We start from the raw sequence: 24,760 nt of genomic DNA, 5'->3' as shown, positions 1-24,760 counted from the left end.
GATCATGGAAAAAGCAAGAGAATTCCAGAAAAACTTCTATTTCTGCTTTATTGACTATGCCAAAGCCTTTGACTGTGTGGATCACAGTAAACTGTGGAAAACTCTGAGAGAGATGGGAATACCAGACCACCTGACCTGGCTCTTGAGAAACCTATATGCAGGTCAGGAAGCAACAGTTAGAACTGGATATGGAACAACAGACTGGTTCCAAATAGGAAAAGGAGTACATCAAGGCTGTATATGGTCACCCTGCTTATTTAGCTTATATGCAGAGTACATCATGAGAGATGCTGGACTGGAAGAAGCACAAGCTGGAATCAAGATTGCTGGGAGGAATATCAATAATCTCAGATACGTAGATGACACCACCCTTATGGCAGAAAGTGAAGAGGAACTAAAGAGCCTCTTGATGAAAGTGAAAGTGGAGAGTGAAAAAGTTGGCTTAAAGCTGAGCATTGAGGAAATGAAGATCATGGCATCTGGTCCCATCACTTCATGGGAAATAGATGGGGAAAAAGTGAAGACAGTGTCAGACTTTATTTTTTTGGGCTCCAAAATCACTGCAGATGGTGATTGCAGCCATGAAATTAAGACACTCCTTGAAAGGAAAGTTATGACCAACCTAGATAGCATATTAAAAAGCAGAGATATTACTTTGCCAACAAAGGTCCGTCTAGTCAAGGCTATGGTTTTTCCAGTAGTCATGTATGGATGTGAGAGTTGGACTGTGAAGAGAGCTGAGCACTGAAGAATTGTTGCTTTTGAACTGTGGTGTTGAAGAAGACTCTTGAGAGTCCCTTGGACTGCAAGGAGATCCAACCAGTCCATTCTAAAGGAGATCAGTCCTGGGTGTTCATTGGAAGGACTGATGCTAAAGGTGAAACTCCAATACTTTGGCTGCCTCATGCGAAAAGTTGACTCATTGGAAAAGACTCTGATGCTGGGAGGGATTGGGGGAAGGAGGAAGAGGGGATGACAAAGGATGAGATGGCTGGATGGCATCACCGACTCGATGGACATGAGTTTGAGTGAACTCCGGGAGTTGTGATGGACAGGGAGGCCTGGCGTGCTGCCATTCACGGGGTCGCAAAGAGTCGGACATGACTGAGCAACTGAACTGAAAACTTTAGGATATAAAGAACTGTATACCTTAAGAATCTCTGCTACCCTGTAATTAATGATTAGTGAGTTTCTGTTAGAAATGGTGAAAACTGTGGAAACTGTCACAGTTTCTAAGTTCAATTTATAAATCCATTTTCAATATGCAGTTACAGGTTATGAATAAAAAAGGATAAGATCAGTTAGAGGCGAGGGGAAGGGATGGTGAGAGCAAGTTTGAAGAAGATGAGGAAGAACAGGGTTTATTGCTTTTGGTTATTGCAGATGTACCTGCCTTGCTATTATGAAACACTTGCATGCTCATTCATGTTTTAATGGAAGAAATATTGAAGTAGGTATCCTGAGTTGCCATCCTAAATTCTATCCAAGTATGTTGAACATACTCAAGGTCATTCAAGAGAAACCGTGGCTGGAGTTTTACAGTATCTAATATTTCATTGAGTGTCTAGATATAGATAGCTGGGACTTTTTGTTTGCTTGTTTTTATTTTTATTTCTAGGATTGGTCTGAGGTAGTAGTCAGGGAGACCTCCATGATGGAGCAGAGATTTTGTTCAGTTGTTTTTGGCTTAATCTCACAAAATAAATTCTTTCAGTTAACTGGTGATTGATTACCAGGCAGCCTAAGGTTAATTGATTTTAGGTTTCATAAATAACCTTAAGTTTCTGTTTCAGATTATGAATATAGGTTTACTGTAATGAATCTGTCAGAAACACTAAACTGTATTAATCATTATTAATGGCTAACTCTTAATACTACTGAATATGTTTGATTTGATGGTGCTGGGCTTTGGAGCTCTTTATAATCAAGACTAGAGGTCATGTTATAATATATGTATTAAAATGAGCACAGATAACACAAGGAAGCTTTTTATAAACGTAGCCCTCAAATTGTTTTACATTCAAATTACTTTAAAATGAGCTAGAAACTCATTTATGGAATTGGTGATCAGGTCTTAGATATGGACTAAAAGATGTATGTTTATTAGTTTTTAAAAGAAAAAATTTGTTTTTAAACTTCCTGCAAATGTCTATGGTATTATAGTATTTACATTTAGTGAGATTCTCTTTATTTGTAAATTTAGTTTCATATTTTAACAATTTTAAACATACTGAAAATGAAAGTTTTAGCAATAGAGGGAGTATGTTTTTCTCTTCTAAATTTTCCATTTTTTGCTGTTGTTGTTTAGTCACTCAATCTATCCAACTCTTTTGCGACCTCATGGACTGCAGCCCACCAGGCTCCTCTGTCCCCCGGGGTTTTCCGGGTAAGATTAGACGAGTGGGTTGCCATTTCCTTCTCCACGGGATCTTCCTGACCCAGAGATTGAACCCGTGAGGTCAAGTTGGCCCTTTTCTGGTTGAGCTGATTGTTAAATTTTCAGGAACTTCATGAGCTGGTTGTTAAGCAAAACTAGTATTAAAAATTAATTGAAATAAATTATGTTAAATAAAGATAATAAAACCTCAAAAGTTATTGCTGCCTATTCATTATTATCTATGCTACTGAGGTTGATTGTATCTGAATGGTAATCATACTATATTATGATATGCAACGTGTATCTCTTCCCAACTTGGTGTTCAGTGACTTCACATTTGATGGTTTTAAACTGGTCATGATGGGAGTATTTACAACACAGAAACTGGCTAATGCCTAAGTCACCTTTTGTTTTTCTGAGGAAGGCATGTGTAAAGACATGCTAGCACACCATATCATTGCCTGCAGTTTGCTAGCTTTTGATTTCCCTGCTGCTAGACCCTCCTTCCAGTACTTTGTCCAGAATAACCCACCAAGCTTAATTTTCCTAGACAATAAAAGCTGAACATGGTAAAGGAAGGGATGATGTCAGAAGAATGTGGTAAAATATAGTTTTTGCCATTTACTAACAAACAAATTTAGCATCTTTGAGCCTCCATTCCTTTATGCTTAAGGTAAGGCAGTCATCTCTTTTTGTTCTGCCTACCTATCAAGACTTTCAAATTAAAATGACAATATGCTAGTGTTTGTGAAAGTGCTGTACACACATAATTTTTCTTATTAGTGGTAAAACACTTGCTTCATCTTTTCACTTATTGACTTTAGTTTACAGAATAGAGTTTATATCCTAAAATTGCTGCCCCAGATTTTTCACACTCTCACTGACCCCTGTATCAGCAAATGTGGCTCCAGTGCTTATGTTGGCTACTAGATGGCAAGCGCCAGGTGGTTGTGCCAACACTCTCTCAGACAATGCCCACTGTAGATGCTATATGATCATGAGACTTATTTACTGTGTTCAGACTGTCCTCAATATTTTCGTTCTTGTTCTCTTTGAAAAACTGCCAATGGATCACAATGGGCAATAAAGATGAACCTTGCTATCATCCTTTGTTGAGATTTGAAGGCTCTTGTTAAGATGCAAACATTGCAAGTAAAAAGGAAAAAAACTTGACATATTAAGCCATTGTCTCTTGATAGCTTGGTCAGAAATGTTTGGTAAAACTCCCGAGCCTTTGAGCTGGGTTGTAATTCAGTTGAATTTTAAGGAAGGACAGGTTGTAGATATGCTGGGAACACAGGGAAGGGGTGAAGACCGGGGAAGTGTAAACAAGAGTCTGAACCCGCTGGGTGGGAGTGGTGAAGGTAGGCAAGAGAGCCTTTTGCAGTTTTGCCCTGAAACAATGTCAAAATGTTTGCGTTTGGCATAGCATTTCCTCTTTTTATGCAGAATGGCTTTGCTAGAATACTTTTCTGTCATGAATTTATTTGGCCTCTCAGATACTGCTGAAACACTCTTTTGATTTTTGGTGGGTGACATGCCTTGATATATTACCAAATTCTCAGTGACACCAAACTTTAGAACTCTTTGAAGAAGGATAGTAAGAGTAAAAACATATGCTGAGAATCACTAATTCCCACTTCAGTTCATTTTGTTAATAAATACATGACATTTCACATGAGAAAGGTCTCATTTGCTCAACAACTTTCATTTAGAAGTCTCTTTTTGTACATAATTTCTTTAACAGTTCTCCTGCCTCGCCCTCCTTCCTCTTTGTTTTCCCTTTGATTTGTATTTAGATTTTCTCGCCTCTGTGAAGATTGTTGTTGTTGTTTATTTGCTAGGTTGTGTCTGACTCTTTGCAACCCCGTGGACTGTAGCCCATCAGGCTCCTCTGTCCATTGGGTTCCTCAGACAAGGAGAGTGGAGTGAGTTTCCATTTCCTTCTCCAGGGAATCTGCACCCAGGGATTAAACCCACATCTGCATTGGCAGGCAGATTCTTTACCACTGAGCCACCTGGAAAGCCTCTCTGTGAAGATTATTTTGCCTTATTCACAATAGTTAGAAACAATGTATTTGAAAATAACTTTGGTATCCTGCCTAATCATTTACCAGGCCAGCTTCCATCATAAATTGTTATTTATTAGATATGTAGCAGGCCGAAGTGCGTAACTGTTGTGAGATGAGGAGACAAAACACAAGAAAATTATGATCCCCACCCTCATTCAGGGGTGATGATTAAGTCAACAAATTGACACACACTACTCATTAGCCCTCCAGCTATAGTTAGTTCATTCCACAAACAGCACACTGCTGAGGATTGTGTACTATGATATGTTGGGTGTTGTTTGAGGGTCTGTCTTATCATTCATAGATCATTTTGTAGAGGCTGGACTTCAGCAAACTATAAACTTTTAATATCTGGTTATTTTAGGGAAATTTCTTCCCACCTCTCTCCTTCCCACCCTTCCTTTTATATTTTTATACTTTTAGTATAGAATGTTTAGTAGTTTTCTTTTTTTCCTCTCTGGGAAAGTTTCTACCACAATTCCTAATTCTTTTAGAAAAAGCTATAGTCATGTCAGTTCAGAGGTGTTGATGTTTTATACAGTTGAGTTCTGTGAGATATGAATCTCTGATATTCATAGAAGATGCCTTACTTTATTCACATATTTATGCGCTGCTCTTTTCCACATGCTATAAAATTTGAAACTTTATCTGATTTCAAGTCTACATTGGAGATCAAGTTAACAGTTATATCTGTTTCTCCTCTCTTTATTTCAGCTGGACCAGACCAATTTTGAAGAAAGGATACAGACAGCGCTTGGAATTGTCAGACATATACCATATCTCTTCTTCTGATTCTGCTGACAATCTATCTGAAAAATTGGAAAGGTATGTCCATGGACATTGTTTATTAGTTGAAGAGAGAAATTAGTATTATTAGAGACTAGAGAACTACTATTGGAGGGCCTAATTCTTAAAATGGAGTATTTATAATAGGAACATCCTATTTTCTTGATGAAGTCTTGATCAATTAAGAATTAACCATAGAAGGGATGAAAGAAAACCATTTCCCTGAGAAAATATCTTTTTTTTTTTTTTTAAAATACGTATTTGAATTCTGAGAAGCTATCACTTAAAGAACATTAAGTGGATTTTGTGAAGACTAGAATAATATCTTTATGAAGCAAGTTGTGTATATTTGTCTCTAGAATCTTAAATCATGAACACAGATATGCATACTCGGAAATCTTAGGGTAAAGGCAGTTGGATGTCAAGGATATGTAGAAGTTTCATATTTTTGAGCACATATTGAATGCCAGGTATGGTATCTCCTCTCAGCCTCTCTGGAAGGAAAGTATCATTATCTCTATCTTATAGGAGAGCAAATTGAGGCTCAGAGAGAGAATTTTCCAGCGAATAAATGGCTGAGCTCTGGTTCAAACTCAGGTCCATACTCCCAGCTTCCCCAAAAATAGTGTTTCGCATTGTAAAGAAGTCTTCTTTTTAAAGAGTATTGGTTACAATCCTTTTGATTGCCAGTGATAGGAATCCAATCAAGTAGCTTAAGTAAATAAAAAGAGGAAATGTATTGACTCATGTAGTCCATCTGTGTAAAAGCTTAGGGAGAAAACTGCCGTTAGGGACTCATTGGAACCAGGAACTGGTTTTATTGTCTCAGATCGGCTTCCTCCATGCAGTGGGTCCTCAGAACGCTTTGCTCATGTCTTTACAGACCACTGAGGAAAGAGTCTTTTCTCCAAAAGTGAAAAATCCCAGAAACTTTCGAGTCACATGCTTACTTCTTGGACCAACAACAATCTGTGAATGAGCTGGACAGGGTCTTGTGCCAGCAGTACAGGATCTGATACCAGATGAGGGGGAAAGAGAAGAGGGAGTTGGCAAAAAAGAAAGAGAAGCAACTACTTTTTAACAGCACCAAAATAAACGAGTAGACTTATATTTGTTTACTTTATTTTCATTAAACTCATCGAATTTCTTTTGAAGTTTCAAGGCAGATAAGGTGTTTAGCCTTTATTCTTTCTTGGTTTTATTCAAAGAATTAGGATAGTGGAAGTAGCAGATTCACATTCCCAAGATCAAGCACCAGCTTCTATTATTGAGCACTTAGTGTATGTAAGTGTCATTAAGGCAGTATTACTTTTGTTTTTTGTTTTTGTTTGGTTTGTTCTGGTTATGATAAATAAACAGAATAAAGTCTAGAACAGAGTCTGGTATATATAGCTGTCCCTTGGTAGATCCCCTTTGGATACCAAACTTTATGGATGCTCAAGTCCCTTATATCAAATGTTATATTATTTGCATATAACCTACATATATTCACTTTAAATATTTTAAATATCTCTAGATTACTTATAATGCCTAATACAATGTGAATGTTATGTAATAGTTGCCAGCACACGAAAAATTCAAGTTTTGCTCTTTGGAACTTTCTGAAAATGTTTTTTTGGTGAATATTTTCCTTCCCCAATTGGTTGAATCTAGAGATGTGGAACCTGAAGACATGAAAGGCCAGTTTTAGTAGGTGCTCAATGAATGTTTGTTGAATGAATAAATGATGTTTGAATGTGAAATGGCTGACATTATGCAAAAACCTGTAACACTGCTGCAGGGATAAAATATATAAACATAATACATTGTAGTGGTGTCAGCAAGTTCAAAATAATCTAGTAGATAGTGAATATCTAAGTTCTAAATGGATGCTGAACAAAAGATTAATCACAGTAGGATTAGGCTACTCAAAACCTGTTATACCTGAATTTGTAGTATTATCTGGTCTAACACTTTTTTCTCCTCAGTTTTCATGTCTCCATATCAAATGTAGCCACTTTGTTCCAATTCAACAGCTGTGTGCCAGCATAAGTCCATAAACTCTATTAATATTTTTGTCTTTGACGGGTATTTCTTCTTGCTTCTCTTATTTCTTTTCTAAAAAATAAAAGTTGTTATTTAGAGTTTATTCAAACATTCGGAAGAGTGACATACACTTACGGTACTTTGTACCTTTCAGTTCAGTTCAGTCGTTCAGTCATGTCCGACTCTTTGTGATCCCATGAACCGCAGCACACCAGGCCTCCCTGTCCATCACCAGCTCCCAGAGTTCACTCAAACTCACGTCCATTGAGTCGGTGATACCATCCAGCCATCTCATCCTCTGTTGTCTCCTCCTCCTACCCCCAATCCCTCCCAGCGTCAGGGTCTTTTCCAATGAGTCAGCTCTTCGCATCAGGTGGCCAAAATATTGGAGTTTCAGCTTCAACATCAGTCCTTCCAATGAACACCCAGGACTGATTTCCTTTAGGATAGGCTGGTTGGATCTGGCAATCCAAGGGACCCTCAAGAGTCTTCTCCAACACCACAGTCCAAAAGCATCAATTCTTTGGCGCTCAGCTTTCTTCACAGTCCAACTCTCACATCCATACGTGACCATTGGGAAAACCATAGCCTTGACTAGACAGACCTTTGTTGACAAAGTAATGTCTCTGCTTTTAATATGCTATCTAGGTTGGTCATAACTTTCCTTCCAAGTAGTAAGTGTCTTAATTTCATGGCTGCAATCACCATCTGCAGTTATTTTGGAGCCCCCCAAAATAAAGTCAACTACTGGTTCCACTACACTCTTGGAAAGTGACCCTGCCTCATATTTCAGAAACTGATTTGTGACAAAGGCCCTCAGGCAGTTACCCTGCCGTTGAAGTACATTGGTCCATCTGGCTCAGTTTGTGACCTTGGATTTGAACTCTGTGTGTCCCTCCTGTGTGCAAACCACACATCCATTTCATGATTATAACTCAGCTATGTACTTGCTAAGTATAGAATTTCTTCTCTTGTGATTCAGCTCTTGGTGTTCAGAATGCTTACTGGGTTTATTGTGGTGCCGTGGGCACCACAGCATCTACCTTCACTGCCAGTTCCTTCAGGTTCCAGTAGTACAAGTCCCATCCACTAAAAAAAATTCTCCAGCTTGGTTCCCCCCCTCAGATCACTACCCCATTCTTTTTTTTTCTTTTTTTAAATTTTTTTCATTGTTAATGTTTCTCTGCTTTCCCGGTTTCTCCACTTCTTCTCCTTTCCTTTACATCCCAGCTCCCTGACTATGGTTTTTGTGTTTACCATGTTATTAAAATGATGTTGACCATGTTCACCAGAGGTCTCTTAATATCAAATATAATGACATCTTTCTACCATGACTTCAGGGTTGACCACTTCTTCCCACCTTGAAACCGTTTCTTTGGTTTATGTACCACCTCCCTTCCTGGTTTTCTCATCTGACTCATTATTCCTTTGAAAGAGGCAGATTCCGCCTCCATATTTCACTTCTTACCCTGTTGTGAATCACTGCATGACATGGAAGGGAGGCAAGTAGTGTGTGTGAGTAAAGAGTTAAAGAGTGTGAGCAGATAGATAGATGGCATAGGGTCTAGGTATGATAGATAGTAAGCTTCTCAGGAAAGCCAATGTCCATGTACAATGCCCATGATTGCCAAATCTGCCTTCATCTCTCAGATGTGTGAGCTTCCTTTGGAATAACTTAGAACACCTCTAATAACGGTAGATGGATAGTAATGAGAATTTGTTGTTCAGTTGCATCTGACTCTTTTGCAACCCCATGGATTGTAACGCACCAGGCTTCTCTGTCCATGGGATTTCCCAGGCAAGAATACTGGAGTGAATTGCCATTTCCTTGCCCAGGGGTTATTCCCAACCCAGGGATTGAACTCGAGTCTCCAACTTTGGTGGGCAGGTTCTCTACCATTGAGCTGCTAGAGAAAGCCAGTGATGAGAATAGCTGTTGAAAAAAATGCAGAATCATTATATAGTTCTTTCCTTTGAAACTTCTCATCTCTGTACAATATAAAAGGGAAGATGAAGGGTAACATTGAGGGATATACTTTATCCACTTGGAAAGAAGAAGGTTTTTATTAACAGAAAGTAATGGCAAAACCTTAAATATAAGCAGGTTATGGATATATAGTATTTAAAGAAAAAGCAACATTTATTTAATACCAACCGCTTTTCATACTTTTAAATTTCTGTTCTACCAAAAAATACAGAATTTGATTCTATCCCAATTTTCCAAAGACTTTTATTTGAAAGTGACATTTGATGATATTTGTTCCATACTCCTACGTTTAAAAACAAAGTCCAAATAGTAAGTTTTTCTAATGTTAAATTACAGAAAAATCCACCTGACTTTTAATTTTGTTTTTGGTTTTACAGCTAAATTTTGTACAATCCACTACAGTTACAAATAAAGAATAAGACATGAAGGAAAAAATTAAGTATTTATTTTTCACCTTGTTCCAAGCACAGTTATGTGTATTCATAAGAGTTGTATTTTATTTATCCAACTCTCGCATTCACTGATTTTTTAGAACCCCAGAACATTTCTTTAGCATATATAATGTGAACTTGTCATGAAGTCAATTCCTTGAAAATTGGTGTATGGTGGAGCACTGAATTCAGCCAAATATCTGCCTGAGATAGTGTTGGAAGCTCCCCACAAGGTTTTTGTCTCTCTGGTCACTTGGGTTAATCTCCGTGGATGTACTTGTGTGAATAAAACTATGTTAAGGGAAATAGAGAATTCTAATATTAGCACATGCAACTTACTGGTCCCACTTTTTATTCTTTTGCAGAGAATGGGACAGAGAACTGGCTTCAAAGAAAAATCCCAAACTCATTAATGCCCTTCGACGATGCTTTTTCTGGAGATTTATGTTCTATGGAATCATATTATATTTAGGGGTAAGGCTTTTATTTGTAAACTCACTGTGGGTAAAGTAATTACATTCATTTTTAAGATTGTAAAAGGAATAGGGTAATCTGGTACACAGGAAAAAGGACCAATCTAACTCCAAATACAAAGAAACCACTAAAACTTTAGTGGAGACAAGTAAAAAGTGCTTAAAATGGGTTCAGTAGAATAAATTTCTTAAAAAAGAATCATTTCTGTTATTGCAAATCACATTATCGTACTGGAATATGAGATTGCGGGTGATTTTATTTTCCTGCATTCTACATAAGAAGGTCAGGAGACAGTATCAGGAGAATTAGGTAAAATTCAGCTAATTTCATAGATGAGCATTTGAAATATTTTGAAATCATATCTGCATGCTGAATTGTTTTAAATAGCAAAAATGAAAAGTATGGCAGTGAGGCACTCCTGCAGTATGTTTTCTCTGTCTTCTGTGTCACCTTCATTGTGAAGAGATCTCCATGTGTGAGGACTCCAGGCTTTATGGTGCTCAAGTGCATTCTGTGATGTTCCCTAGCTGCTGTCAAATGTGACTCTATAATCTATTACTTTTTACATCACCAGAGCATCATGTTGTATCCTTGATTGTAACCTGTAGAAGTGATGGCAAGTTGAAAAGTTACTGTACAATATTTACTTTGGGAGGTTAGGTACCAACTGGATGGGTTTGTGTTGTAATTATATTGGTCTTCATGCCTCTGGGAGTGAGGCGTGCAGTAGTGCTCCCCAAGAGGTGCCCAGCAAGTTGCATTGCTTTAAGAACTTGTGCTTAACACATACCAAATAAGTATGTTTCCACATTTGTTTTGACAAGGATGATCACATGTTTTATAGTGCTCTTGATGACCTCCTGGAAGACATTCTTCTGCCTTTTGAAATTATCTGTTTGTCCATCTCTACGGAAATGTGCAGTAGTTTGGGGGTGATGCTATTTTATTTGTAAATATGAATAAGGTAGCTGAGGAATTAATTATCTTTTAAGATATTTTTGAGATGATTTTTCTTAATGAGAGCACCCAGACTTTGGGAAACAGCTTTATCTATTTAAAAACATGTGTTGTTTGCCTTGCTGACTACAAACTCTGCCTTTGAATCAGAGTATTAAAAGTATAGTTCTCTCTGGCCATAACATATAATGGTTATCCTTGGATCAAAGTGACTACTTCAGACAATTGTTATGCCATTACTAAGGCCGTGGTAAAACTCATTTTCTTTATGTTCTTCATCACATGCTGCTTCCATTGATTAACATAAACACGACTGAGTAGAAGCTGGGAGAAAGGCTGACTTATTAAGTCCTTTTTATGCCCTGCCTGACTTGTTTGTTCCTCTAGATTCTACCAGGATAGAAGTTTTATGTGAACAAAAGCACTCATCTAAACGTGGAAATTTAGATGATCCATGAACATATTTATAAACTTTATATTTGGTCTGATATATACAGATCAAAATATAATTTAATATTTATTGAGTATCTTAGCTATTCCAGGTTCAGCATTAAGCCCTTTATAAAGATTATTGTATTTAATTCTCATAGTAATTCTATGAAGCAGTCATTAGTGTCTCTAACATATAGAAAAGAAAATTGAGATGCAGGAAATTAAGTAACTTTTCCAAAGTTATGCATATGGCAGATTTGGTGATAGCCAGGTCTCTTTGATTCCAAAGCCTGTGACCCTTCCATTAGATCAGATTGTAATTGCTCTGTAACTGTATAATGATTGTATGTCAGTACTAAATAGAATGGTGGCTGTAGTAAGCAGTCTTGGGCCTGCTGATCTACTCTGCATCTTCTCAGGAGATACAGGTTAAAAGTTTGAAGGTTGAGGATTCTTCTAGGGTCACCTCAGGGACAAATCTGAAGAAAATTCGATTTTGGTGGCAGGACAGGGGAACCAACTGGAATGTTTTGTGTGAAATCCACCCAAGAGCCAGAAGTGCTAAGGGTCAAAGATATAGAAAATACTAAGTGGTAGAAGAATGAAGTGAATGTGGGAAAGACTAGCTTATTCTTAAATGTCTCAAGCCTAAAAATATCCCAGCAAAAGGAATGTTAAAACCTTTCTAGGTGTATTAATTAACTACCCAGAGGTGGGAGTGAGGAGTGATGGATGCTCCTGAGCTAAGCTGGGCCCAAAGCCCCTGGACTGGAACTTACAGCATGTTTAAAGGGCAAAGTTGATTTCCATCAGCTCAACTTCCTCTGATAACCAGCAGAATATGGGCGAGGAAAAGGACTGATGGGGAAAGCAATTGACATGGGTATGGTGGGAAGGCAGGGAGAGAATATTTATTGGCACAGGTGTGGTAAGGCTGTGGGTTTCTCAGCCTTGTCACAGAGTAAAGGCTTCATGGCCTCACTGTGCAGTTTTAAGCAGTGAAAATGTTGAAAACTGTTAAGTCTTTAAGAATTTATATAGTGGTCATTAAGACAAGTATAGCTTCTCAGGGCATCTGATCTCTCTACTCCATTCTTTTTATCTGTTACAGGAAGAAAAGAAGGAGAGAACATTTCACTATTCCAATAAGACCTCTCTCCTATAAACAACTTATACCAAATGCCTTGGTATTTATTGTATTCTTTCTGGGCATTACTTCTTTCCTGTGTGTGTGTCATTCTGGTAATTTTTGTTTCATTAAATGAGCAGGGATTCTCGAACCTGCTATAACATTACTCTTGGTAAAAGATGTACATACTTTCAAGATGTCTTGTGTATTCTTAGTCCCTCTAAACCAGGATAATTATGGTGTAAAGAAGGTTTGATTGGTTTCAGGACTGACAGAAAAAGTACTATAAAATTTGCTGTTGACTGTGAAAGGTTAAGAAAAAAAAAGGAAATGCCATCACAAAAGAGTTTGTCTCTCTGCAATAGTGATGTAATTTTAAGTCATATTAGCTATGGCCTCTACTCATTAACTATGTACTTGTTTTCTTTTTCTTTTCTGCGTTTGACTCAGCAGCCAGATACAAAATTGCCTTTAACATCTAAGACTCTAAGCATAGAAGGAAAACTGACTGTTGAAAAATTAACTATGGGAGTCAATTAAGGACAGTTAGAGGGAGTCAAGAGAAGGGAGTTCTATAAGCAGATTGCTTAGAGAATATGGTTATCATGATACCTTTATTATGATAAGAAATTCACAAGTGCGTGCTCAAATATATTTTTGACTGCTAGGCAGCTCTGGGCATATCATCAAATTGAGATACACATCAGTAAAACTTGGGTCAAACTACTTTTTTCATTTAAATCTCTTAAGCCCCAGAAGTTTAAGGGGCATAAAGATGTCTTGGGACTTGTGCTGCTAGAGTTCTCAAGTCCCACAGTCTGTGTTGCAAAAGAAGATCTTTGTCGTCATGTTTGGACAAAGACATTAGGTAGGTGTTTGAGTTCAGGCATACTGCTAATGAAGAGAGTGTTTGGGGAAATTCTACACGTGAGTAGTCTCTGGTTTAGGCACTATGACTTATGTTCCTTTTCATTGTTGCTGTTGTTCAGTCACTAAGTCGTGACTCTGACTCTTTGCAACCCCACGGACTGCAGCGCGCCAGGCTTCCCTGTCCTTCACTATATCCCTGAGTTTGCTCAAACTAATGTCCATTGAGTTGGTGATGCTATCTAACCATCTCATCCTCTGCCACCTTCTTATCCTTTTGCTTTCAATCTTTCCTAGCATCAGGGTTTTTTCCACTGAGTCAGCTTTTTGCATCAGGTGGCCAAAGCATTGGAACTTCATCATCAGTCTTTCCAATGAATATTCAGGGTTGATTTCTTTTAGAATTGACTGGTTTGATCTCCTTGCAGTCCAAGGGACTCTTAAAAGTCTTCTCCAGCACCACAGTATGAAAGCATAAGTTCTTTAGTTCTAAACCTTCTTTATGATTCACTTCTTTCATCTTTACATAACTACCATATGGAAAAACCATAGCTTTGACTATACAGACCTTTATTGACAAGGTGATATCTCTGCTTTTTAATACGCTATCTAGGTTTGTCATGCCTTTCCTTCCAAGGAGCAAGTGTCTGATTTTCATGGTTATAGTCACCATCCGAAGTGATTTTGGGGCCCAAGAAACTAAAATCTGTCACTGCTTCCACTTTTTCCCCTTCTATTTGCCATGAAGTGATGGGACCAGATGCCATGATCTTAGGTTTTTGAATGCTGAGTTTCGAGCCAACGTTTTCACTCTTCTCTTTCACTCTCATCACAAGGCTCTTTAGTTCCTCTTCACATTCTGCCATTAGAGTGATATTATCTGCATATCTGAGGTTGATATTTCTCCCAAAAATCTTGACTGCAGCTTGTGAATCATCCAGCCTGGCATTTCACATGATGTACTCTGCATGTAAGTTAAATAAGCAAGATGACATTACAGCCTTGATGTACTTCTTTGCCAGTTTGGAACCAGTCTATTGTTCCATATCCAGTTCTAATTGTTGCTTCTTGACCTGCATATGAGTTTGTAAGTTGCTTCTTGACCTGCATAAAGGTAAAGGTGGTCTAGTACTCCCATCTCTTTAAGAATTTTCCAGAGTTGCTTGTGCTTGTAAGGCTTTAGTATAGTCAATAAAGCAGAAGTAGATATTTTTCTGGAATTCCCTTGCTTTCTCTATGATCCAGGGAATGTTTGCTATTTGATCTCTGGTCGCTCTGCCTTTTCTAAACCCAGCTTGTACATTTGGAAGTTCTTGGTTCCCATACTGCTGTAGCCTGGCTTGAAGAGTTTTGACTATAAGTTTTACTAGCATGTCCCTTTTACCTAAGTTTAGCTGAAAGTGAAAGTCAAAAAGAAAGTGAGGTTGCTCAGTTGTGTCCAACTCTGTGACGCCATGGACTGTAGCCTACCATTGCTCCTCCGTCCATGGGACTTTCCAGGCAAGAGTACTGGAGTGAGTTGCCATTTTCTTCTCCAGAGGATTGAACCTGGGTCTCCCCCATTGTAGGCAGATGCTTTACCATTTGAGCCTAGGGAAGTGGGGAAGTGGGCTTCCCTGGTGGCTCAGATGGTAAAGGTCAGCTACCTCCAGCAAATCTAGATGCCTGTCATGGAGGACTCTTCTCAGCTTCCTCTCCCATCCCCCTCTATCTAACTTCCTCTCTCACCCCACTGGGGTCTTGAATGCTATACTGCCTACACTTACCCTGTATCCTGGATATTCCCATCCTCTACTAGAACCCCCGTTCCTAAGACATGGCTGCACTTTCTTGTGCAGCCCATAGTGTACTATCCAGTTCCTGTGACAAGGTTTGGAAAATCATATGATTTAGATTTCTTTGAAACAGGTAATGTTTAGTTTAGTGTAACCAGTCCGACCCTACATAAAGTGGTTTATTTGGTCTGAGATGGACTCTGGAATAAAATTCCCCCAGTGATTCTGATTGAGGTAGACTGGCGTGAACATTTTCATTGAATGCACCTGACTTTCGTTAGAATCTAAGGTGAGGATATGGGGGGTGGGGGTGGTACTCTTGGAACTTTTTAGTTGAATTTTTTAAATGATGATATCAAAAAATTTTAAACATAGAAATAATTATTAGCTCCCTTAATGACAGAAGGACAATGTTTCTCAAACTTTTATATACATACTAGGCAGCAGCTCCTCCCACCTGGCTAAAATATAGATTCTGACTCAGAAGTTTCTGAGTTGAACCTAAGATTCTGCATCTCTAAAATAAAGGGCTTCCCTGATGGCTCAGACAGTATAGCCATCTGCCTGCAATGCGGGATACCCAGGTTCAGTCCCTGGGTTGGGAAGATTCCCTGGAGAAGGAAATGGCAACTCACTCCAGTACTCTTGCCTGGAAAATTCCATGGGCTGAGGCGCCTGGTAGGCTACAGTCCATGGGTTTGCAAAGAGTCAGACATGACTGAGCGACTTCATTTCACTTCACAAGAAAGTAACACTATAATATAAATCAACTCTATACCAATAAAAATTAAAAAAAGAAAAACAAAAGCTCCCAGGTGAAGATGCTCTTTTCCTAGCACTGTACTTTGAGTAGCAGGGACTTGCAGGGTCATAGAAGAAGAGAAAGGCTAGTTAGAAGTTACAGTTGTGAGAAAAGAACTAAGTGGACTTATCATGGCCAAGGAGTCCCTGAGTGAAAGGGACAGGAATCCCACTGAGGTTAAATGTGGCTAAGGGTTTGTTTCAAAGTCCCAATGTTAACTATTAACTTTCTGTGTCTTACTCTGGTACTCTCTCTCAAGACTCTGCTGGAGAGTAGATGACAGTGCATGGAAAGGGCAAAGGTATGGCTAGGAGGGACTCTCAAGATTGCGTGGAGAGATGATCCAATCTCTTTCTGTTAAAAACAATATTATGTGGGTTGGTTAGGCTTTTACAGTACTATTGAACACAAAGTTGCTGCACAAGCATTTAGCATTGCATGTGCTTTTAAAGGCGAATTTAGGAATCCAACACCATGTCTCATAGGATATTGTCTCTGGGGCAGAATGCATCTGTTCTCACATGTGAATCTTTAGAATAAAGTTGATTTATAAATGAGGAATTGTCCGTGATCATGTATTGTACTTACAGCTTAAACTGCATGTTTACTGTTGTTTAGTTACTAAGTCATGTCCAACTCTTTTGGGACTGGTGGCCCAGTTTCCTCATTCTTGCTGTGAGCTTGGGGCCTCTTTATGTCTTCTAGTTAACCAGTATCCAGTGGTGACTCATGAGTCTGATGTGGTGATCGTGTACAGTTTCTATGATTCCTTTTAACTTTTAAATTATGTGTCTATCATATGGGGCCTAGAAAAATGGTACTTATTTTAAATTGCAGTGATATTACCATAAGTTGATTTGGTAGTTTGATGTTGAACAAATCACAATGCTTGTACTGATGATCAACTTGGGGAAAACCAGGTCATGTTACAACAGTTTTCATTTTGATATAAAGTTATAAATAAGAGCTGAAGCTCTGTTACCAAACTGGTTTGAATCCTAGTTTTAACCACTTGCTAGCTGTCTGACACTGGACAAGTTATTTAGACTGTTTGTCTCAGTTTTTTAAAATTGTAAATGGAGACAATAATAGCTCCTACTTCATAGAACTATTGTGAAAATTAAAGTTAAGCATGTAGAGTAGATCTTGGTACAAGGAAAGGGCTTCATAAGTGTTACCTATTACTGTATCATTAAATATAGTCTATACCAACCTTTACAAATACTCCTATTATTTGCATTTACTTATTTTTCTATACTCTAGAAGCAAGTCTTAGAGTACCAATTTCATATTTCTAGAGCATAGAAAAATACCTAGAATCTAGCTATTACTTCAGAAATTATATTTTAACATATCTTCTAGTATTCCATTTTCTGAATTAAGCCTACTCTTGCTACTATATCAGCAAGTCCAGGAACATGTTCTTATAGAACATGAAGAACAAAGCTTAGATTTCTAGTAAAGACATTGCTAGTAATAGTTATTAAATCAATAAACACTCAAAGGAAAATACCAAAAGCAAAACATTTTCAATTAGGCGTTGAATCTAAAAACATGATTCAGGGTAGACAGATACTATGATGATACTTTTGAATTCTGTTCTTGGTGTGGTGTGCATACATTTTTGCAAAAACTGAATAGTTGGGACAATGGGTAGGTTTTATTTTCTATGTCAAATATGTAAAATTTTGTTTAGCAATTAGTATAAAGTCAAAAATTTCCATCAGACTGTAGTGTATCAAGATAAATAAAAATCTAACACTTTTGTTTACTCTCTCAAATCATAAGCCTTTCCTTTGGTATGTAAGCCAGTACTGTTTGTATTTTATGGTAAAATCTGGGTGTATCCCTGCCTGTGTGTTTACGCTTCCATTTTTTTTTGTATGTGTGTTTTCTTTTTATCACTTACTATCATAAATTATATACAACTTTCTATCTAAAGTTTATTAATTTTGAATGTTTTTATGATTAAGAAAATGATCAGATAATTATTGATAAACTTGATGCTTATCATTCCAACTTTTTCCCATGAGAGTATATATGCTTAATGAAGGGATGTGAATCATTACTTTAAATAATGTATTATAAATTTACCTCTCTTAATGAATTATGAATGCCTTTTCATACCATTAGATACTTTTCTACCAAGTCATTTTAATGCTTAGTGACTCATGTGGCTGTACCATAATTTATCAGTTCCTCATCATTGAATATTTAGATTGCCTCCAATTTTTCACTGTTATAAATAATCTTTCAATGCACATCTCTTTAAAAGCTAAATTTTAGTAGATTTTCCAATTGCCTTCCAGAAAAGATATATTAATTTACTTTCCTTATACTAAAGTGTGAAAATTCAGTCCTAACAATAGGTATTATAATTTTAAAAACATTTCCAAATTGTAAAAGAGTGTATTATCATTTTAATTTGAATTATTTTTGTCTCCTAGTGTGTTTAAACAGTTTTTATGGACAGAGGAGCCTGGCAGGTTATAGGCCATGGGGTCTCAAAGAGTCAGACATGACTGTAATGACTTAACATGCATGCACATGTATTAAGCATTTATATATACATGCTTTTGAGGGGTATACATTGCCTTTTAATGTTCTTTGTTTATTTTTATTTTCTTATTGCTTTTTGAAAGGCTATTTTCCTTAGCCTGTTATTTGTTTCTAGTGAGTTTTGTTAATTTTATATTTTCTTAATGATCAGAAGTTTAGTTTTTAAAAATTTGCTGCCCATACCTGTACTTTTTGTTTTAGGTTTGTTTTCTGTCTTTGGCATTTGACATTTAAAAAATCTTCTCTACCCAAAGTAGTAAGTGCATATTTCTTTTTTTTTTTTAAATTTTCATCTTTTATGTGTAATTATTGAATCCATTTGAACTTATTTGGATGTATGTATGAAATGAAGGTGAAAGTGCTAGTTGCTCAGTTGTGTCTGACTCTTTGTGATCCCATGGACTATAGCCTGCCAGGCTCCGCTGTCCATGGAATCCTTCAGGCAAGAATGCTAGAGTGATAGCCATTCCCTTCTCCAGGGCATCTTCCTGATCCAGGAATTGAACCTGGGACTGCAGCATTGCAGGCAGATTCTTTATTGTCTGAGCCACCAGAGAAGCCCATGTCTGAGATAGAAATCTAATTTAAAAAAAATGAGTATGAGTGTCTCCATCGTTTATTGCACTTTCTGCACTGAAATAAAATGACATTTTATTACATATAAAATTGCTGTCTGTACTTGGACCTTTTCTTGAACATTCCAGACAAATCAGTCTATTTCTTTGTCATTCCGCAAACTATTCAGTTCAGTTCAGTTCAGTCGCTCAGTCGTGTCCGACTCTTTGCGACCCCATAAATCGCAGCAACCCAGGCCTCCCTGTCCACCACCAACTCCCGGAGTTCACTCAGACTCATGTTCATCGAGTCAGTGATGCCATCTAGCCATCTCATCCTCTGTTGTCCCCTTCTCCTCCTGCCCTCAATCCCTCCCAGCATCAGAGTCTTTTCCAATGAGTCAACTCTTCGCATGAGGTGGCCAAAGTACTGGAGTTTCAGCTTTAGCATCATTCCTTCCAAAGAAATCCCAGGGCTGATCTCCTTCAGAATGGACTGGTTGGATCTCCTTGCAGTCTAGAGCTGTATAATATAATTTAATACCCAGTAATGTAGATCTTCTCACACATTATTCTTATTCCCCAAATGTTTTTGGTTAGTCTCTTGTTTTTTTCCAAATAAAATTTTGAATCATTTTATCCATTGATTCAAGTATTTGTTGAATGGATATTCTGTGCTAGGTATGGTGCATGATGTTGGGACTCTCGGAAAAGCTGACAGTCCCTGCTCTTATGGTTCATGCCCAAATATCCACTAGGAATTCTGATGAAGATTGTATTAATCTTATACAATAACTTGAAAGAGAATGTTAGCTTTGTAATATTCATTTTTTCTTTTTAGAAAGTTTACAGCCTCTCCTTTTGTTTAAGACTTTAAAAATATGTCTTAGTAATGTTTTTTAGAATATATTTTAAGATATGTATATATTAATTATTGGTATTTGCAATGTATCATTTATTGTATTGTTACTAGAAATGGGATGCTTACTTAATTATTACTCTTGGTATCTGGGAATCTATTTTCTTATTTTGTATAATTTCTGTTTTTTTATTTCTACATTTCTGGGATTAAGATACATAAAATATCTATAAAGCAAGTTGAGATGATAATGATTTTACTGACTGCACACTATAGAAAACAATGTAACCTTAGAGGTTTTTCAACTGATTCCTCTGGTATTAGAAACTATGCTTTGGATTTGCAATTATAATTTTTAAAGTAATCTTTGGATTAATTAATTTAATATAATTGCAATCATGAACCAAGTTTTCTATTTTCACCTGAACTTTCTTTCTTGGTTTAACTATCCAGCAGACATTTGTATCTCTAGAAACATCTGACGCTGTCCTAGGTATGCAGATAGAACAAAATGGTTAAAGGATTCAGACTCAACTACAGTTCATTTAAGCTGAGGTCTAGAGGATCCCAGGAAAGACCAGATGTATTTCCCAGGAGGTATTTTCAGGCTTCCTAATTTTTTCTTGGGAGGCTAATCTAAATATATTCCCAGCAGGAAGGTAGTCACTTGTGCCGTTCTCTAACTTGACTCCCCTCTGCCCAGATGGTCTTCTGAACTCACACTATTTAGACCTGCATCCCTCTGAGTAGAAAACACACATAGCAATGTCAGGATGTGTGCTAGACAATTGTCCAGGGAATCCTCAGCCTCTGCCATGGGATTCCCTGGACTCAGGTCATATAATCTGAGATATTCGCTCTGGAGGGGATCTTTAAGATAAGCTTGCTCCACCACTTAGTTTATGAGTGAGGAAAGTGTCAAGAGGAGGGAAGTGACTAAGGTGACACAGAGTGTAGGTAACATGCTGGGATACGAACTTGGATTTCATGACTCTCACATCAGTGTTTATTGCCTTGTCATGCTGACTTAAAGATTGGTATCAGGCTTCTTCCATTATCTAAGTGAACTCTTAATTTCATCTTGATTTGTGTCTGATTAAAAATAAAATATTTTATCAAATTTTAAATAAATTTGCATTCTACCTCGTTACATTTAAGCCTCAATTGGCTTGCACTATTTTATATGGTGGCAAATTGGGACTTTTCTTGTGTAATGAAAATAGTCTGGCAACAGGGTTCACACAGCTTTCACAAAGTAAGAGAACAGAGGACTGTGTTTCTCCCAGTCATTACCAGGATGGTTTTTTAAAGGACTGCACACATAGATTAAGCCTAGGTATCAGTTACCATTGTTTTCCCTTCCAAATAATAAAAGCAGGTGATGCCTGTAAGTGCTTTCATTATAAATATTAGAGAACATGCTGCTTAAAACAGAGCATGGAGAACTATAGGAGGAGGGGTCTGGAGTGCTGATTTTGTCCTTGAATGTTGATGGGTTCCATGTTGCAGTGAAGTTTGTTTTGCTGTTGGCAGATGGTCCAATTATTAAAATTTTCTCTACCAAAATTTTTCTGCATTTTTCTTTTCTTTTTTCTGTGAACATGTACCCTTCCAGATTAATGCTACCAATGTCATTGTGGAATAGCCACTGTTCAAAGGATGAATATATTCTCTTTTTGTTTGAGGCAAGGTGACAGCTAATTAATTCAGTCATACAGCCTGCAGAATAGGTATCTGAATCAGATTAACAAAGTCTTATTTAAGTTGCAACTGAATTCCAATTCTGCAAATAGTTCTGTTGTGAGGTGACAGGTTATGGAAAAATATAATGGTGATAACAGTGGCAGGGACTTTAGTTCAGATTACTCAGTAGGAGAAAACTTACGTAAACCCTTATATTTCTAACTAAAAATTCTATGTACAGCTCAATTACTAAAATATTTCTCTTTTCCCTCAGAATATTCTTTTTTAGCATTCCATAGATAAGAGTCACTCCTTAGAAATATGCATTGTGGTTTTTATCAGTAGTTCTATATTTGATAATAGTGTCTACTAGTCCTGGAAAAAGGAGGAAAGTTATTATGCTAATTATGATACAAGCAGCTGGATTCATGAAAAGTTGTCACACATCATAGTCTTCTGGCTAAAGTCTTATAGTGAACAGTAATTTTATCTGGTATGTCTGGTAACGTTCCCAACTTATTCTCTGCTTCATGGCCACACACAGTATATCCAACATGGGTGGCACATATGAGTTCAGTCCTCTTGACTGCAATCAAGAGAGCATTTTAACCAAATGCAAACCTAATATTAATGGAAAAATAAATCAGTATAGATGTGGCATTGACATTTGTCTATGAAAACATAGATATAATATGGAAAAATTCTAGGATAAAATATTGATGTAAAATTAAGTTTGAGGATGAAATAGTGCCACTATAAGCATACTATGAAAATTATATTTGTATTGTGGATATATTTATCCATGTAGTTTCAAATCTAAGGTTCATGTTGACTGTACATTTTCATAGTTTAAGGAATTATTTTGAAATAAATGATCTATTCTAGAGAAAGTTTGAAATGAATCTATAGAACTTAATAGAAACAGCCAGGGCAGCACTTGCACAGATTTAATAGTTTAGGAATGGGAACAGCCCATCTTCCCCAGCATAGGTAATGGGGCAGTTATCCTGATTTATTCACAGGATGTCATGTGAACAGCACTTATAATAAATGAGGTAGATATACAAGTATCATTGGGACTACATGTCAGAAACACAACTGTGTCTAAAAAGTTAAAAGAAAGTTGCAAGCAGCACAATATGATACCATTTACATAAAGCTACAGCCTCAGAAACAATTCTATATATTGTGAAAATGAATATACGTGTAACAAAAGTACAAAGCATGTATAAAATGGTACATGCCAACAAGCAGTAATTTCTGCACTGATTTACTTTTTAGAAAAAAGGTACTCTTCTGTATGCATGTGCGCTCAGTTGCTAAGTCCTGTCTCTTTTGTGACCCCAAGGACTGCAGCCCACCAGGCTCCTCTGTCCATGGGATTTCCCAGGCAAGAATACTGGAGTGGGCTGCATTTCCTTCTCCAGGGGATCTTCTCGACGTCTCTTATGCCTCCTGTGTTGGCAGGTGGCTTCTTTACCACTGAGCCACCTGGGAAGATAAATAGACTCTTCAGTAGATATGGCCAACTATTTACCTGGTTTATCTGGGTAGGTTGTTAGCATGTTTGGTTGTTTATTTTTTTTAGTACCTGTCTGTTTGGTACAATTCAAACTTATATTAAAATGTGGCTATATGAGATGAGAGAACTCTAATAGTCCATGTTTGTGATTAGTTTGGAAACTTTTTTAAAAAGTATGAACCTTTTCTTACATTCAGAACCTTGGTCTACATAGTTAATTTGAAATGTGGTACTGAATACCAAGTATTGAATGAGTAGCTACACAAAGCCTGTAGTCAGTCAATGATGGCACTGTGGCTTATAGCTTGTGGGGGTGACGTGGTTATAGAAAAGCACTTTACCTATTGAGAAGAAGAGGGCTGATGGGGTTGGGCACTGAGGTTTAGAAAAGACAATGTAGAAGACGGGGGTGGGTGGAGCAAATTATGGGCTGAGGGAGAGTAATGCTAGGCAAAATGGGGGGAGGGGCTGTCTGGTTGAAAATATACATTTGAAATGGACTCAATTAGCATAACATTATTTCCAGGCAAGATTTAGCCTCAGATCACCGTTTCTCTAAACCACCATGAAACAGGGATTATGTCTTTCTTTTGAAGGCAATTTAGCAAGATGGTTAAGACTTAGACCGTCTGGATTCAAATCCATGTGTTCAAATCTGTTCTTACATATCCAGGCAAAGTGGTAATGATTTGATGAAGAGTTTGATTCAGTGGTTCAGTTGAGGGTCAGATGAAGTGAATTTGGAAACACAGCTTTGGTCTTCCCTTGTTAAGTCATCCTGTGCTTCCCTGGTGGCTCAGAGGATAAAGCGTCTGCCTGCAATGCGGGAGACCCAGATTGTATCCCTGGGTTGGGAAGATCCCTGGAGAAGGAAATGGCAACCCACTCCAGTATTCTTGCCTGGAGAATCCCATGGACAGAGGAGCCTGGTGGGCTACAGTCCAATGGGGTCGCAAAGAGTCGGACACGACTGAGAGACTTCACTTTCTTTTCTTTCTTGTTAACTCACAGACCTTTGAGCCCTTGATGAATTGTTGGAAACTGGCCTGAGGCTGCAATTTTTTGACACACTTCTTCCTTAAAGTCACCACCTATCCCAGACTGGGAAGGATACAACATTGGACTGTAAATAGCACCAGTGCCTTTTTGTTCCTCCCTCCTGTTGCCAGCTCCCCTTTATGTGGTTGTCTCAAGAAGCTGTTTATTCTGGTGTTCATTCTATCACTCAAAGTGCTTTTGAGAGTTCTATTTTGAAATTACGTCAATCACTTGGTCTATTTGGCTTCAATTTTTTCATCTGCACTGTGAAACTAATAATGCCTACTTTGATTCCTGAAGTTGTCATAAAAATCAAATGAAAAATATTTTATAAATTGTTAAGTGCAATGTAGATGTTACCAATTAATACTCTATTTCAGAAATTTCACCTTTACTTTATGGCTGCTATATACTTTTAGTAAAAAAAAAAA

At 37.5% G+C, this 24,760-nt stretch overlaps 1 protein-coding gene across 1 annotated transcript in view; it reads left to right on the top strand.

Moving 5' to 3' along the window:
- Positions 1 to 24,760, top strand: part of CFTR (CF transmembrane conductance regulator) — a 181,023-nt gene that overhangs the window by 21,760 nt on the left and 134,503 nt on the right. The window contains exons 3-4 of the mRNA XM_068972401.1: positions 5,109 to 5,274; positions 10,044 to 10,152. Of these exons, the coding sequence (XP_068828502.1) occupies positions 5,109 to 5,274; positions 10,044 to 10,152 (275 nt within the window). The remainder of the gene's footprint in view (positions 1 to 5,108; positions 5,275 to 10,043; positions 10,153 to 24,760) is intronic.

This window comes from Capricornis sumatraensis, chromosome 5, assembly GCF_032405125.1.
Source record: "Capricornis sumatraensis isolate serow.1 chromosome 5, serow.2, whole genome shotgun sequence".
In the NCBI taxonomy this organism is placed as follows: Eukaryota; Metazoa; Chordata; class Mammalia; order Artiodactyla; family Bovidae; genus Capricornis; species Capricornis sumatraensis.
This window is presented reverse-complemented; position numbering and strand designations above follow the sequence as displayed.